General features: G+C 47.6%; 1 protein-coding gene across 4 annotated transcripts in view; it reads left to right on the forward strand.

The window, feature by feature from the left end:
- LOC106574830 (dachshund homolog 1) overlaps positions 1-13,454 on the forward strand; it is a 93,670-nt gene that overhangs the window by 42,478 nt on the left and 37,738 nt on the right. For all 4 annotated transcript variants that reach the window (XM_045698371.1, XM_045698374.1, XM_045698373.1 and 1 more), the window contains exon 2: positions 4,054-4,169. In XM_045698371.1, the coding sequence (XP_045554327.1) occupies positions 4,054-4,169 (116 nt within the window). The remainder of the gene's footprint in view (positions 1-4,053; positions 4,170-13,454) is intronic.

The following is a 13,454-nucleotide window of genomic DNA, read 5'->3' on the forward strand; positions in this document are numbered from 1 at the left end:
CGCTGTCCTGGCGTCGTGAGGGAGCTTGTTCCACCATTGGGGTGCCAGAGCAGCGAACAGTTTTGACTGGGCTGAGCGGGAACTGTGCTTCCTCAGAGGTAGGGAGGCGAGCAGGCCAGAGGTGGATGAACGGAGTGCCCTTGTTTGGGTGTAGGGCCTGATCAGAGCCTGAAGGTACGGAGGTGCCGTTCCCCTCACAGCTCCGTAGGCAAGCACCATGGTCTTGTAGCGGATGCGAGCTTCGACTGGAAGCCAGTGGAGAGAGCGGAGGAGCGGGGTGACGTGAGAGAACTTGGGAAGGTTGAACACCAGACGGGCTGCGGCGTTCTGGATGAGTTGTAGGGGTTTAATGGCACAGGCAGGGAGCCCAGCCAACAGCGAGTTGCAATAATCCAGACGGGAGATGACAAGTGCCTGGATTAGGACCTGCGCCGCTTCCTGTGTGAGGCAGGGTCGTACTCTGCGAATGTTGTAGAGCATGAACCTACAGGATCGGGTCACCGCCTTGATGTTGGTGGAGAACGACAGGGTGTTGTCCAGGGTCACGCCAAGGCTCTTAGCACTCTGGGAGGAGGACACAAGGGAGTTGTCAACCGTGATGGCGAGATCATGGAACGGGCAGTCCTTCCCCGGGAGGAAGAGCAGCTCCGTCTTGCCGAGGTTCAGCTTGAGGTGGTGATCCGTCATCCACACTGATATGTCTGCCAGACATGCAGAGATGCGATTCGCCACCTGGTTGTCAGAAGGGGGAAAGGAGAAGATTAATTGTGTGTCATCTGCATAGCAATGATATGAGAGACCATGTGAGGATATGACAGAGCCAAGTGACTTAGTGTATAGCGAGAATAGGAGTGGGCCAAGAACAGAGCCCTGGGGGACACCAGTGGTGAGAGCACGTGGTGCGGAGACAGATTCTCGCCACGCCACCTGGTAGGAGCGACCTGTCAGGTAGGACGCAATCCAAGCGTGGGCGGCGCCGGAGATGCCCAGCTCGGAGAGGGTGGAGAGGAGGATCTGATGGTTCACGGTATCAAAGGCAGCAGATAGGTCTAGAAGGATGAGAGCAGAGGAGAGAGAGTTAGCTTTAGCAGTGCGGAGAGCCTCCGTGACACAGAGAAGAGCAGTCTCAGTTGAATGCCCAGTCTTGAAACCTGACTGACTAGGATCAAGAAGGTCATTCTGAGAGAGATAGCAAGAGAGCTGGCCAAGGACGGCACGTTCAAGAGTTTTGGAGAGAAAGGAAAGAAGGGATACTGGTCTGTAGTTGTTGACATCGGAGGGATCGAGTGTAGGTTTTTTCAGAAGGGGTGCAACTCTCGCTCTCTTGAAGACGGAAGGGACGTAGCCAGCGGTCAAGTATGAGTTGATGAGCGAGGTGAGGTAGGGGAGAAGGTCTCCGGAAATGGTCTGGAGAAGAGAGGAGGGGATAGGGTCAAGTGGGCAGGTTGTTGGGCGGCCGGCCGTCACAAGACGCGAGATTTCATCTGGAGAGAGAGGGGAGAAAGAGGTCAAAGCACAGGGTAGGGCAGTGTGAGCAGGACCAGCAGTGTCGTTTGACTTAGCAAACGAGGATCGGATGTCGTCAACCTTCTTTTCAAAATGGTTGACGAAGTCATCCGCAGAGAGGGAGGAGGGGGGGAGGGGGAGGAGGATTCAGGAGGGAGGAGAAGGTAGCAAAGAGCTTCCTAGGGTTAGAGGCAGATGCTTGGAGTTTAGAGTGGTAGAAAGTGGCTTTAGCAGCAGAGACAGAAGAGGAAAATGTAGAGAGGAGGGAGTGAAAGGATGCCAGGTCCGCAGGGGAGGCGAGTTTTCCTCCATTTCCGCTCGGCTGCCCGGAGCCCTGTTCTGTGAGCTCGCAGTGAGTCGTCGAGCCACGGAGCAGGAGGGGAGGACCGAGCCGGCCTGGAGGATAGGGGACAGAGGAAATCAAAGGATGCAGAGAGGGAGGAGAGGAGGGTTGAGGAGGCAGAATCAGGAGATCGGTTGGAGAAGGTTTGAGCAGAGGGAAGAGATGATAGGATGGAAGAGGAGAGAGTAGCGGGAGAGAGAGAGCGAAGGTTGGGACGGCGCAATACCATCCGAGTAGGGGCAGAGTGAGAAGTGTTGGATGAGAGCGAGAGGGAAAAGGATACAAGGTAGTGGTCGGAGACTTGGAGGGGAGTTGCAATGAGATTAATGGAAGAACAGCATCTAGTAAAGATGAGGTCAAGCGTATTGCCTGCCTTGTGAGTAGGGGGGGAAGGTGAGAGGGTGAGGTCGAAAGAGGAGAGGAGTGGAAAGAAGGAGGCAGAGAGGAATGAGTCGAGGGTAGACGTGGGGTGGTTAAAGTCACCCAGAACTGTGAGAGGTGAGCCATCCTCAGGAAAGGAACTTATCAAGGCGTCAAGCTCATTGATGAACTCTCCAAGGGAACCTGGAGGGCGATAAATGATAAGGATGTTAAGCTTGAATGGGCTAGTGACTGTGACAGCATGGAATTCAAATGAGGAGATAGACAGATGGGTCAAAGGAGAAAGAGAGAATGTCCACTTGGGAGAGATGAGGATTCCAGTGCCACCACCCCGCTGACCAGATGCTCTCGGGGTATGCGAGAACACGTGGTCAGACGAGGAGAGAGCAGTAGGAGTAGCAGTGTTTTCTGTGGTAATCCATGTTTCCGTCAGCGCCAAGAAGTCGAGGGACTGGAGGGTAGCATAGGCTGAGATGAACTCTGTCTTGTTGGCCGCAGATCGGCAGTTCCAGAGGCTGCCGGAGACCTGGAACTCCACGTGGGTCGTGCGCGCTGGGACCACCACGTTAGAGTGGCAACGGCCACGCGGTGTGAAGCGTTTGTGTGGCCTGTGCAGAGAGGAGAGAACAGGGATAGACAGACACATAGTTGACAGGCTACAGGAGAGGCTACGCTAATGCAAAGGAGATTGGAATGAAAATGAACTAAACAACTGGGGAAGCGAGAGAGCAGGGCCTCCCTCACTAACCATTCACTGAAACACTCAAATATAACTAATATAACAGAGAGGAGAGGGGACCTGAGGAGAGAGGAGAGGGGACCTGAGGAGAGAGGACCTGAGGAGAGAGGAGAGGGGACCTGAGGAGAGAGGACCTGAGGAGAGAGGAGAGGGGACCTGAGGAGAGAGGACCTGAGGAGAGAGGACCTGAGGAGAGAGGAGAGAGGACCTGAGGAGAGAGGACCTGAGGAGAGAGGAGAGGGGACCTGAGGAGAGAGGAGAGAGGACCTGAGGAGAGAGGAGAGGGGACCTGAGGAGAGGGGACCTGAGGAGAGAGGAGAGGGGACCTGAGGAGAGAGGAGAGGGGACCTGAGGAGAGGGGACCTGAGGAGAGGGGACCTGAGGAGAGGGGACCTGAGGAGAGAGGACCTGAGGAGAGAGGAGAGAGGACCTGAGGAGAGAGGAGAGGGGACCTGAGGAGAGAGGAGAGGGGACCTGAGGAGAGAGGAGAGGGGACCTGAGGAGAGAGGACCTGAGGAGAGAGGAGAGGTGACCTGAGGAGAGAGGAGAGGTGACCTGAGGAGAGAGGAGAGGTGACCTGAGGAGAGAGGAGAGGTGACCTGAGGAGAGAGGAGAGGTGACCTGAGGAGAGAGGACCTGAGGAGAGAGGACCTGAGGAGAGAGGAGAGGTGACCTGAGGAGAGAGGAGAGGTGACCTGAGGAGAGAGGAGAGAGGACCTGAGGAGAGAGGAGAGAGGACCTGAGGAGAGAGGAGAGGGGACCTGAGGAGAGAGGAGAGAGGACCTGAGGAGAGAGGACCTGAGGAGAGAGGACCTGAGGAGAGAGGACCTGAGGAGAGAGGACCTGAGGAGAGAGGAGAGAGGACCTGAGGAGAGAGGAGAGGGGAGGAGTATGTAATTGAGATCTTGTTACAGGCTGAGATCATCCCAAAAAAGTCATCCTTTATGATGCAAAGTCAAGGTTGTTGGTTCAATTCCTGCAGCGATCACATACTCATACAACTAATGTATGCTCAGTGTACTGTGAATGTGTCTGGATAAAAGCCTCTGTATAATTGATGTCATGTGTTTTATTGTTTTTCCAGCTCGCGCCCTGGGCGCCCCCCAAAGAGGGCTCAGAGTATGACGTCATCAGAGAACCAACACCTTCTGTCTCATTCTGTCAGCGGACTGATGTCAGCTGGAATCATGCCCCCTACTGGTGAGGGATCTGCATAGCACACACACACACACACACACACACACACACACACACACACACACACACACAGAAGTGTCAGTTAAAGTGTGATGTGTTTGTTCTTCTGTCATCACCTCTATTTTAGTCTTCTATTTTCAACCACAGTGTTCCTGTAGACTATGTTCTCCCAGTGTTCCTGTAGACTATGTTCTCCCAGTGTTCCTGTAGACTATGTTCTCCCAGTGTTCCTGTAGACTATGTTCTCCCAGCGTTCCTGTTGACTATGTTCTCCCAGTGTTCCTGTAGACTATGTTCTCCCAGTGTTCCTGTAGACTATGTTCTCAAAGTGTTCCTGTAGACTATGTTCTCCCAGTGTTCTTGTAGACTATGTTCTATGTTCTCCCAGTGTTCCTGTAGACTATGTTCTCCCAGTGTTCCTGTAGACTATGTTCTCCCAGTGTTCCTGTAGACTATGTTCTCAAAGTGTTCCTGTAGACTATGTTCTCCCAGTGTTCTTGTAGACTATGTTCTATGTTCTCCCAGTGTTCCTGTAGACTATGTTCTCCCAGTGTTCCTGTAGACTATGTTCTCCCAGTGTTCCTGTAGATTATGTTCTCCCAGTGTTCCTGTAGACTATGTTCTCCCAGTGTTCCTGTAGACTATGTTCTCCCAGTGTTCCTGTAGACTATGTTCTCCCAGTGTTCCTGTAGACTATGTTCTCCCAGTGTTCCTGTAGACTATGTTCTCCCAGTGTTCCTGTAGACTATGTTCTCCCAGTGTTCCTGTAGACTATGTTCTCCCAGTGTTCCTGTAGACTATGTTCTCTCAGTGTTCCTGTAGACTATGTTCTCCCAGTGTTCCTGTTGACTATGTTCTCCCAGTGTTCCTGTAGACTATGTTCTCTCAGTGTTCCTGTAGACTATGTTCTCTCAGTGTTCCTGTAGACTATGTTCTCCCAGTGTTCCTGTAGACTATGTTCTCAAAGTGTTCCTGTAGACTATGTTCTCCCAGTGTTCCTGTAGACTATGTTCTATGTTCTCCCAGTGATCCTGTAGACTATGTTCTCCCAGTGTTCCTGTAGACTATGTTCTCCCAGTGTTCCTGTAGACTATGTTCTCCCAGTGTTCCTGTAGACTATGTTCTCCCAGTGTTCCTGTAGACTATGTTCTCCCAGTGTTCCTGTAGACTATGTTCTCCCAGTGTTCCTGTAGACTATGTTCTCCCAGTGTTCCTGTAGACTATGTTCTCCCAGTGTTCCTGTAGACTATGTTCTCCCAGTGTTCCTGTAGACTATGTTCTCCCAGTGTTCCTGTAGACTATGTTCTCCCAGTGTTCCTGTAGACTATGTTCTCCCAGTGTTCCTGTAGACTATGTTCTCTCAGTGTTCCTGTATACTATGTTCTCCCAGTGTTCCTGTAGACTATGTTCTCCCAGTGTTCCTGTTGACTATGTCCTCCCAGTGTTCCTGTAGACTATGTTCTCCCAGTGTTCCTGTAGACTATGTTCTCCCAGTGTTCCTGTAGACTATGTTCTCCCAGTGTTTCTGTAGACTATGTTCTCCCAGTGTTCCTGTAGACTATGTTCTATGTTCTCCCAGTGATCCTGTAGATTATGTTCTCCCAGTGTTCCTGTAGACTATGTTCTCCCAGTGTTCTTGTAGACTATATTCTCCCAGCGTTCCTGTAGACTATGTTCTCCCAGCGTTCCTGTAGACTATGTTCTCCCAGTGTTCCTGTAGACTATGTTCTCAAAGTGTTCCTGTAGACTATGTTCTCCCAGTGTTCTTGTAGACTATGTTCTATGTTCTCCCAGTGTTCCTGTAGACTATGTTCTCCCAGTGTTCCTGTAGACTATGTTCTCCCAGTGTTCCTGTAGACTATGTTCTCCCAGTGTTCCTGTAGACTATGTTCTCCCAGTGTTCCTGTAGACTATGTTCTCCCAGTGTTCCTGTAGACTATGTTCTCTCAGTGTTCCTGTAGACTATGTTCTCCCAGTGTTCCTGTTGACTATGTTCTCCCAGTGTTCCTGTAGACTATGTTCTCTCAGTGTTCCTGTAGACTATGTTCTCCCAGTGTTCCTGTAGACTATGTTCTCAAAGTGTTCCTGTAGACTATGTTCTCCCAGTGTTCCTGTAGACTATGTTCTATGTTCTCCCAGTGTTCCTGTAGACTATGTTCTATGTTCTCCCAGTGATCCTGTAGACTATGTTCTCCCAGTGTTCCTGTAGATTATGTTCTCCCAGTGTTCCTGTAGACTATGTTCTCCCAGTGTTCCTGTAGACTATGTTCTCCCAGTGTTCCTGTAGACTATGTTCTCCCAGTGTTCCTGTAGACTATGTTCTCCCAGTGTTCCTGTAGACTATGTTCTCCCAGTGTTCCTGTAGACTATGTTCTCCCAGTGTTCCTGTAGACTATGTTCTCCCAGTGTTCCTGTAGACTATGTTCTCCCAGTGTTCCTGTAGACTATGTTCTCTCAGTGTTCCTGTAGACTATGTTCTCCCAGTGTTCCTGTTGACTATGTTCTCCCAGTGTTCCTGTAGACTATGTTCTCTCAGTGTTCCTGTAGACTATGTTCTCTCAGTGTTCCTGTAGACTATGTTCTCCCAGTGTTCCTGTAGACTATGTTCTCAAAGTGTTCCTGTAGACTATGTTCTCCCAGTGTTCCTGTAGACTATGTTCTATGTTCTCCCAGTGATCCTGTAGACTATGTTCTCCCAGTGTTCCTGTAGACTATGTTCTCCCAGTGTTCCTGTAGACTATGTTCTCCCAGTGTTCCTGTAGACTATGTTCTCCCAGTGTTCCTGTAGACTATGTTCTCCCAGTGTTCCTGTAGACTATGTTCTCCCAGTGTTCCTGTAGACTATGTTCTCCCAGTGTTCCTGTAGACTATGTTCTCCCAGTGTTCCTGTAGACTATGTTCTCTCAGTGTTCCTGTATACTATGTTCTCTCAGTGTTCCTGTAGACTATGTTCTCCCAGTGTTCCTGTAGACTATGTTCTCCCAGTGTTCCTGTAGACTATATTCTCCCAGTGTTCCTGTAGACTATGTTCTCCCAGTGTTCCTGTAGACTATGTTCTCCCAGTGTTCCTGTAGACTATGTTCTCCCAGTGTTCCTGTAGACTATGTTCTCACAGTGTTCCTGTAGACTATGTTCTCCCAGTGTTCCTGTAGACTATGTTCTCCCAGTGTTCCTGTAGACTATGTTCTCCCAGTGTTCCTGTAGACTACCTGTGCTCTGGGAGGTGTGTATTCACCGTTCAGCTTTCAAAGCTGCCCTTCTCTTTGTGTGCTTTTGTGAAACTCGATCTGTTCATTCTCCACCTCAAAACAAGCCATTTCTAAAAGTCCTTTTTACTCTCTGTGTTCAAAAGCATCCTCAGCCTCAGAGAGTGGTGTCTCTGGGAGAGAGTCAGACTCAAAGTAATACTCACTGGGTCTGAGAGAGAGTCTCTGAGCCCTTTTAACTGGAGGAGAGGTCACAACATCAATGTCAGCGGAGGAGATTAGAATTGAAAGGCCACAGGAGACTGAAAGAGAGGGAGGGAGAGAGGGAGGGAGAGAGGGAGTGGAAGACAGAGAGAGAGGCAGAACAGAATGGCGTTTTGTTTAGCCAAGTGTAAACCTGAAGGAAACCTTTGATATCATCCTCTCTAGCCTCGCTGGGGTGACGGCTTCTTTCACACTGTGATCTTGACATTTATTAAAGAGAACTGAGGAACTGAGGCAGGAACAGAGGCAGGAACAGAGGCGGGACCAGAGGCGGGACCAGAGGCGGGAACAGAGGCGGGAACAGAGGCGGGAACAGAGGCGGGAACAGAGGCGGGAACAGAGGGGGGAAAGAGTAGGATATGTTTTTAATGGCCAGGCTCAGTTCATTTCACAGCGGAGTTGTCCTTAACTAGCTCAGTGATTTTAATGACAAATAGAGACTTTATCATCCATATTACTGTCCATTTAAAATGACTTCACTTGGAGGAGAGACAGAGTAGGATGTTACTGCTGCTTTAAGGGCTGGCAGGTTCCATTATTAGATCATGTGTTGAAGACTGATGGTCCAGTGGTGTACTGAGTCACTATGGAGATAGATGTGTTGAAGACTGATAGTCCAGTGGTGTACTGAGTCACTATGGAGATAGATGTGTTGAAGACTGGTAGTCCAGTGGTGTACTGAGTCACTATGGTGATAGATGTGTTGAAGACTGATAGTCCAGTGGTGTACTGATTCACTATGGAGATAGATGTGTTGAAGACTGATAGTCCAGTGGTGTACTGAGTCACTATGGAGATAGATGTGTTGAAGACTGATAGTCCAGTGGTGTACTGAGTCACTATGGAGATAGATGTGTTGAAGACTGGTAGTCCAGTGGTGTACTGAGTCACTATGGAGATAGATGTGTTGAAGACTGATGGTCCAGTGGTGTACTGAGTCACTATGGAGATAGATGTGTTGAAGACTGATGGTCCAGTGGTGTACTGAGTCACTATGGAGATAGATGTGTTGAAGACTGGTAGTCCAGTGGTGTACTGAGTCACTATGGAGATAGATGTGTTGAAGACTGATAGTCCAGTGGTGTACTGAGTCACTATGGAGATAGATGTGTTGAAGACTGGTAGTCCAGTGGTGTACTGAGTCACTATGGAGATAGATGTGTTGAAGACTGGTAGTCCAGTGGTGTACTGAGTCACTATGGAGATAGATGTGTTGAAGACTGATAGTCCAGTGGTGTACTGAGTCACTATGGAGATAGATGTGTTGAAGACTGGTAGTCCAGTGGTGTACTGAGTCACTATGGTGATAGATGTGTTGAAGACTGATAGTCCAGTGGTGTACTGATTCACTATGGAGATAGATGTGTTGAAGACTGATAGTCCAGTGGTGTACTGAGTCACTATGGAGATAGATGTGTTGAAGACTGATAGTCCAGTGGTGTACTGAGTCACTATGGAGATAGATGTGTTGAAGACTGGTAGTCCAGTGGTGTACTGAGTCACTATGGAGATAGATGTGTTGAAGACTGATGGTCCAGTGGTGTACTGAGTCACTATGGAGATAGATGTGTTGAAGACTGGTAGTCCAGTGGTGTACTGAGTCACTATGGAGATAGATGTGTTGAAGACTGATGGTCCAGTGGTGTACTGAGTCACTATGGAGATAGATGTGTTGAAGACTGGTAGTCCAGTGGTGTACTGAGTCACTATGGAGATAGATGTGTTGAAGACTGATAGTCCAGTGGTGTACTGAGTCACTATGGAGATAGATGTGTTGAAGACTGGTAGTCCAGTGGTGTACTGAGTCACTATGGAGATAGATGTGTTGAAGACTGGTAGTCCAGTGGTGTACTGAGTCACTATGGAGATAGATGTGTTGAAGACTGATAGTCCAGTGGTGTACTGAGTCACTATGGAGATAGATGTGTTGAAGACTGATAGTCCAGTGGTGTACTGAGTCACTATGGTGATAGATGTGTTGAAGACTGATAGTCCAGTGGTGTACTGAGTCACTATGGTGATAGATGTGTTGAAGACTGATAGTCCAGTGGTGTACTGAGTCACTATGGAGATAGATGTGTTGAAGACTGATAGTCCAGTGGTGTACTGAGTCACTATGGTGATAGATGTGTTGAAGACTGGTAGTCCAGTGGTGTACTGAGTCACTATGGTGATAGATGTGTTGAAGACTGGTAGTCCAGTGGTGTACTGAGTCACTATGGAGATAGATGTGTTGAAGACTGATGGTCCAGTGGTGTACTGAGTCACTATGGAGATAGATGTGTTGAAGACTGATAGTCCAGTGGTGTACTGAGTCACTATGGAGATAGATGTGTTGAAGACTGGTAGTCCAGTGGTGTACTGAGTCACTATGGTGATAGATGTGTTGAAGACTGATAGTCCAGTGGTGTACTGATTCACTATGGAGATAGATGTGTTGAAGACTGATAGTCCAGTGGTGTACTGAGTCACTATGGAGATAGATGTGTTGAAGACTGATAGTCCAGTGGTGTACTGAGTCACTATGGAGATAGATGTGTTGAAGACTGGTAGTCCAGTGGTGTACTGAGTCACTATGGAGATAGATGTGTTGAAGACTGATGGTCCAGTGGTGTACTGAGTCACTATGGAGATAGATGTGTTGAAGACTGATGGTCCAGTGGTGTACTGAGTCACTATGGAGATAGATGTGTTGAAGACTGGTGGTCCAGTGGTGTACTGAGTCACTATGGAGATAGATGTGTTGAAGACTGATAGTCCAGTGGTGTACTGAGTCACTATGGAGATAGATGTGTTGAAGACTGGTAGTCCAGTGGTGTACTGAGTCACTATGGAGATAGATGTGTTGAAGACTGGTAGTCCAGTGGTGTACTGAGTCACTATGGAGATAGATGTGTTGAAGACTGATAGTCCAGTGGTGTACTGAGTCACTATGGAGATAGATGTGTTGAAGACTGGTAGTCCAGTGGTGTACTGAGTCACTATGGTGATAGATGTGTTGAAGACTGATAGTCCAGTGGTGTACTGATTCACTATGGAGATAGATGTGTTGAAGACTGATAGTCCAGTGGTGTACTGAGTCACTATGGAGATAGATGTGTTGAAGACTGATAGTCCAGTGGTGTACTGAGTCACTATGGAGATAGATGTGTTGAAGACTGGTAGTCCAGTGGTGTACTGAGTCACTATGGAGATAGATGTGTTGAAGACTGATGGTCCAGTGGTGTACTGAGTCACTATGGAGATAGATGTGTTGAAGACTGGTAGTCCAGTGGTGTACTGAGTCACTATGGAGATAGATGTGTTGAAGACTGATGGTCCAGTGGTGTACTGAGTCACTATGGAGATAGATGTGTTGAAGACTGGTAGTCCAGTGGTGTACTGAGTCACTATGGAGATAGATGTGTTGAAGACTGATAGTCCAGTGGTGTACTGAGTCACTATGGAGATAGATGTGTTGAAGACTGGTAGTCCAGTGGTGTACTGAGTCACTATGGAGATAGATGTGTTGAAGACTGGTAGTCCAGTGGTGTACTGAGTCACTATGGAGATAGATGTGTTGAAGACTGATAGTCCAGTGGTGTACTGAGTCACTATGGAGATAGATGTGTTGAAGACTGATAGTCCAGTGGTGTACTGAGTCACTATGGTGATAGATGTGTTGAAGACTGATAGTCCAGTGGTGTACTGAGTCACTATGGTGATAGATGTGTTGAAGACTGATAGTCCAGTGGTGTACTGAGTCACTATGGAGATAGATGTGTTGAAGACTGATAGTCCAGTGGTGTACTGAGTCACTATGGTGATAGATGTGTTGAAGACTGGTAGTCCAGTGGTGTACTGAGTCACTATGGTGATAGATGTGTTGAAGACTGGTAGTCCAGTGGTGTACTGAGTCACTATGGAGATAGATGTGTTGAAGACTGATGGTCCAGTGGTGTACTGAGTCACTATGGAGATAGATGTGTTGAAGACTGATAGTCCAGTGGTGTACTGAGTCACTATGGAGATAGATGTGTTGAAGACTGATGGTCCAGTGGTGTACTGAGTCACTATGGAGATAGATGTGTTGAAGACTGGTAGTCCAGTGGTGTACTGAGTCACTATGGTGATAGATGTGTTGAAGACTGATAGTCCAGTGGTGTACTGAGTCACTATGGTGATAGATGTGTTGAAGACTGATAGTCCAGTGGTGTACTGAGTCACTATGGAGATAGATGTGTTGAAGACTGGTAGTCCAGTGGTGTACTGAGTCACTATGGTGATAGATGTGTTGAAGACTGATAGTCCAGTGGTGTACTGAGTCACTATGGAGATAGATGTGTTGAAGACTGGTAGTCCAGTGGTGTACTGAGTCACTATGGAGATAGATGTGTTGAAGACTGGTAGTCCAGTGGTGTACTGAGTCACTATGGTGATAGATGTGTTGAAGACTGATAGTCCAGTGGTGTACTGAGTCACTATGGAGATAGATGTGTTGAAGACTGATGGTCCAGTGGTGTACTGAGTCACTATGGAGATAGATGTGTTGAAGACTGGTAGTCCAGTGGTGTACTGAGTCACTATGGAGATAGATGTGTTGAAGACTGGTAGTCCAGTGGTGTACTGAGTCACTATGGTGATAGATGTGTTGAAGACTGATAGTCCAGTGGTGTACTGAGTCACTATGGAGATAGATGTGTTGAAGACTGGTAGTCCAGTGGTGTACTGAGTCACTATGGAGATAGATGTGTTGAAGACTGATGGTCCAGTGGTGTACTGAGTCACTATGGCGACAAACAGCAAATATATCCAACAAGTGTGTAGAGTCACTAGCTTGATGTAGTCATTGCATGCTATGCATATGGGACCAGATACATAGAAGTGAATTTGTCCCAATACTTTTGGTCCTTTAAAATGGAGGACTATGTATAACAAGTGGTGTAATTTCTAAACAGTTGACCTGATATGGATGAAAATACCCTCAAATGAAAGCTGACGGTCTGCACTGTAGCCCTTTCCTGCAGTCAAATGACCTGGTGGCCTCATGGGTGGAATGTTATTCATCATTTTCATCATTTTATAACTAATAAAATAAAATAAATGTAAATGTTGAAAATCCACTGTTTCTATGTCAAACAGTTTTGTTAAATTTCAGTCTTCTGTGATGTATATAAATTATAATATTGGGATGAAAACTCAAAATGTAATACATTTCAACTGTATATCTGACATGATACAGGTGTCTTCTTATGTTAAACCCATAACCATGTGTGTGAGGTGGATACTTTTGTTACAAAGTAGATTTGTTTAAGACTACCAAGAATCACTCTGTGACCCTGGTTTAGCCCACTGCAGTAAAAGGTTAACCTCATAGTCATTGTATCATTTCAAATCCAAAGTGCTGGTGTACAGAGCCATAACAACAACACATTTTCCCAATACTTTTGGAGCTCACAGTAGATGGATCTCTAGCATCCTTCTTATGAAAACTGTCTGTTACCCATAATCCACTAGACTAGAGGACATTGATCTAAATTTGATTGATCTCTCTTTCTTTGTACCCATCACCTTTCTCTTTTCTCTCTCTCTCTCTCTATTTCACACTCTCTGTCTCTCTCCTCTCTCAATCTCTCCCTCCTCTCTCCTCTCTATTTCACACCCTCTCCATCTCTCTCTCTCGCTCCATCTCTCTCTGTCTCTCTCCCCTCTCTCTCTCTCTCTCTCTCTCTCTCTCTCCTCTCTCTCTCTCTGTCTCCGTCTCCTCTCTCTCTCTCTCTCTGTCTCTCTCTCCTCTCTGTCTCTCTCTCTCTCTCTGTCTCTGTCTCTCTCCACTCTC

This window comes from Salmo salar, chromosome ssa16 (assembly GCF_905237065.1).
Source record: "Salmo salar chromosome ssa16, Ssal_v3.1, whole genome shotgun sequence".
NCBI classification, from domain to species: Eukaryota; Metazoa; Chordata; class Actinopteri; order Salmoniformes; family Salmonidae; genus Salmo; species Salmo salar.